This window comes from Bison bison, unplaced genomic scaffold, assembly GCF_000754665.1.
Source record: "Bison bison bison isolate TAMUID 2011002044 unplaced genomic scaffold, Bison_UMD1.0 scf7180017864492, whole genome shotgun sequence".
In the NCBI taxonomy this organism is placed as follows: Eukaryota; Metazoa; Chordata; class Mammalia; order Artiodactyla; family Bovidae; genus Bison; species Bison bison.
Window position 1 is genome coordinate 2,070,840 of NW_011495051.1, and position 3,122 is coordinate 2,073,961.

General features: G+C 58.3%; 1 protein-coding gene across 1 annotated transcript in view; it reads right to left on the minus strand.

Annotated features, from left to right (window-relative positions):
- Positions 1-2,105: 2,105 nt before the first annotated feature.
- Positions 2,106-3,122, minus strand: part of DIRAS1 (DIRAS family, GTP-binding RAS-like 1) — a 12,781-nt gene continuing 11,764 nt past the window's right edge. Inside the window, exon 5 of the mRNA XM_010828433.1 lies at positions 2,106-3,101. Coding sequence (XP_010826735.1) covers positions 2,565-3,101 — 537 coding nt within the window. The 3' untranslated portion in view covers positions 2,106-2,564. The remainder of the gene's footprint in view (positions 3,102-3,122) is intronic.

The following is a 3,122-nucleotide window of genomic DNA, read 5'->3' on the forward strand; positions in this document are numbered from 1 at the left end:
CATGCCTGCTAGAGCCCTTCCATTGACTGCAATAAGTACTGGGTCCAGCAGGGCCTGTGAGATCTCTGGTGGGGACCATAGAGGAGAAGCACTGAAATGTCCCCACGGTGCCCCAGAGTCCTCGTTCACAGCAGTCCAAGCTCTTCCCACAGCCCCCTCCCTCAGCCCCGCCCCACACCTCCCCATCTTTCCAGTCCCTCATCCCTTCCAGGTGGTGAGCTAACTTCCCCACCCCCAAAGAAGGCGCACTGGTGGGGAATGTGGAATCCACGACTTTATTGCAGGAAGACTATTTCTAAAGTGAATGCTACACAGACCCCACAACGGGGGGCAGGGGGACACCCACATGCGAGGGGGCAAAGGGGCAGGGGTGGGATCACAGCAAGCATGGCCTGGCACGGTCCCCAGAACCCCTCTGTCCCCCAGGGTCGGGGCAGGGCCTGGGACAGGAGAGGCCTGGAGGCGGGCAGGGCCCCAGGGAGATTGTGCTATCAGGGTGTGTCCCTGAGAAAGGGCTGCAGACCCCCACCCAGCCCCACTTTCTCTGGCACCTTCAAGTGGGAGGGGTCAACACCAGTTGCTGTGGGCCCTGGACCCACCACAGGCCAGGGGGGTTCAGCTATACCCAAATAGGATGTTACCTGTTCTTCCATAGGCCTGTCCACATGCCGGGCAGTGACACACACGTGCATATGCACACACACAGTGTACCCAGTAAATATTTGCGGAATGAACAGCCACACAGACGCAAGGGGAAAAAACACACTGCTACCAAGATGGACACAAACAGTCCCTCTCACCCACATACAGTCCGCGTGGTCACATGACAACAGCCACAGGGCCTCTCTCTCATATGTGTGCATGCACACACACACAGACACACACACACACAGCTTCCTCACACTTCATGACACCAGTGCTGCTAAATGGCTCCAGGGAGAGGCCCAGAAGGCAGGCAGCTGAGACCCTCCATCCCAAGACCACAGGCAACTGAATGCTGCCCACGAGCACATGAGCTGGGATGTGGGTCCATCCCTGGTCATGCCTTCAGATGAGGCCACAAATGCATGCTGTTGCAAGTTGCTGAGTTTGTGGTCATGTGTTCCCTAGCAACAGCTTGATGGATACAGATGTCAGGCTAAGAGACACCTTACTACAGAGTGAAACAGGCGTGGCATTCCTCAGTCAGGACAAAAAGGTTTACCAATGCTTTCTGCTATTAATAAATCACATCACCCAACACCCAAAAATGCAGCCATGTACAGCCACACTCTTGCAGGTGCCAAGGTCACCCATCACAAGTGTCCAGTCCTGTTGGCAACCACACGACCCACATCTCCATACACCCTACACTGTGATCACACTGCATACTGTCACACACACAGGAGCCTCCCCATACATGCTTAGACATAAGCCATCCGCCCAGCACACCAAGGTACCCAGTTCATCATCCCATGGGATTCTCCCCCACCACCCTAGGCCTACAGGTCACCTTCACACTGGCCGACACAGCCTCACCGGGTCCCATGAGTGTGGTGTCATCTAGACACTTACAAAAACATAATCTCAGGGTGGCGGGCACACCCTGACTCCAGGACACATGCCTTCCTGGGCAGCCCCCATGGCCTAGTAGGTGGGAGGCAACAGGTTGGGCAGAGCTCTGCCTTCAGCCCCACAGACCCTGCTAGTGCTGGGTCCAGATACCTGCCTCTGACAGGGTCCGGCTCCCCCTCCCCTTGTTCTCTGTCCATGGGCTGTGTCCAGGAAGGCCCTCCATATTCATCCCAGACAGTCTCCTGGAGTTGTGCTGTGGCCATTGGCTGGTTCTGGGCCTCCTCTGCCTGCACCCCAGGCCCAGGCCGGGTGTGGAGTGGGATTCCGGGCTGGTGGGGCACTGCTGAGGGCCCTGTTTGGTTATTGCCTGGCAGCCTGAGACCCAGCCCGCAAAGCCCCCCACCAAGCTGTGGGGACGGGGACGAGAGGAGTGGTCTGGGACCTGGGTTGGGGGGGCCCAGGTCAGAGGTCATGAGGGATGGAAGCGGGAGGGGAGTGTATGTTAAACACCAAATAGGAGAAAACAAAATCTGAGGTCCATGTGCATTTCAACTCCCTCCTCCCCAGCAAGGTCACAGTGATCTAATGGGGGGACCCAAGGGGAAGGGGCAGGAGTGGCAGACACGGAGATGGGGAAAAAAACCGGCGTCCTCAGTCCAGATGGGGACAAACAGCTTCCTCCCCACTGCCTGTTTTCCCACGTGCAGATCATGGGGGCCACCTCCAGCACTTGCCTTCCAGGGATACAGACAGGATGGGGGGTTGGAGCAAAGAGGGAGGGAACAGCAGAGTGATGCAACAGAGCTGGGTTGCCACAAGCCCAGATCTGCCACAGGCTTGGCAAGGCCTCAGTTTCCCCGCTGGAGATGGTGGATGAAGGGAGAGAAGTGGAAGAAGTGGGAGGGAGGCCAGGAGAGGAGGAGAAAGGGAGGAGGAAGAGGGCACAGGACTTGGGGAGAGGCCCATGCCCGGGACAAAGGGGTGCTGGCGGCGGTGGCGGGCTCTCTGGCTCACATGAGAATGCATTTGCCCTTGATGCGGTCTGTCCTCTTCTGTTTGCTGGAGCGCTTGCCATCGATGTTCAGGCTCATGTTCCGGCGCGTCTCCAGCGTGAGCAGCTCCTGGAAGAGCTCCTTGACGTTGTAGTTCATCTTGGCCGAAGTCTCCATGAAGGCGCACTTCCACTCCTGGGCCACAGCCTGGGCCTCGCGGGTGTCTACCTCCCGCTGGGTCTCGTCGCACTTGTTGCCCACCAGCATGACGGGGATGTCCTCCACGCTGCCCTTGATCTGCACGATGAGCTTGTAGATGGGGCCCAACTCCTCCAGCGACTGCTTGCTGGTGACCGAGAAGACTAAGATGAAGGCATGGCCCTTGGAGATGGACAGCCGCTGCATGGCCGGGAACTGGTGACTGCCCGTGGTGTCAGTGATCTGCAGTGTGCACACACTCTTGTCGCAGCTGATGACCTGCCGGTAGGTGTCCTCAATGGTGGGGATGTAGGTGTCCCGGAACGTGCCTTTGACGAAGCGCAGCACCAGCGAGCTCTTGCCCACGCCGCCCGCCCC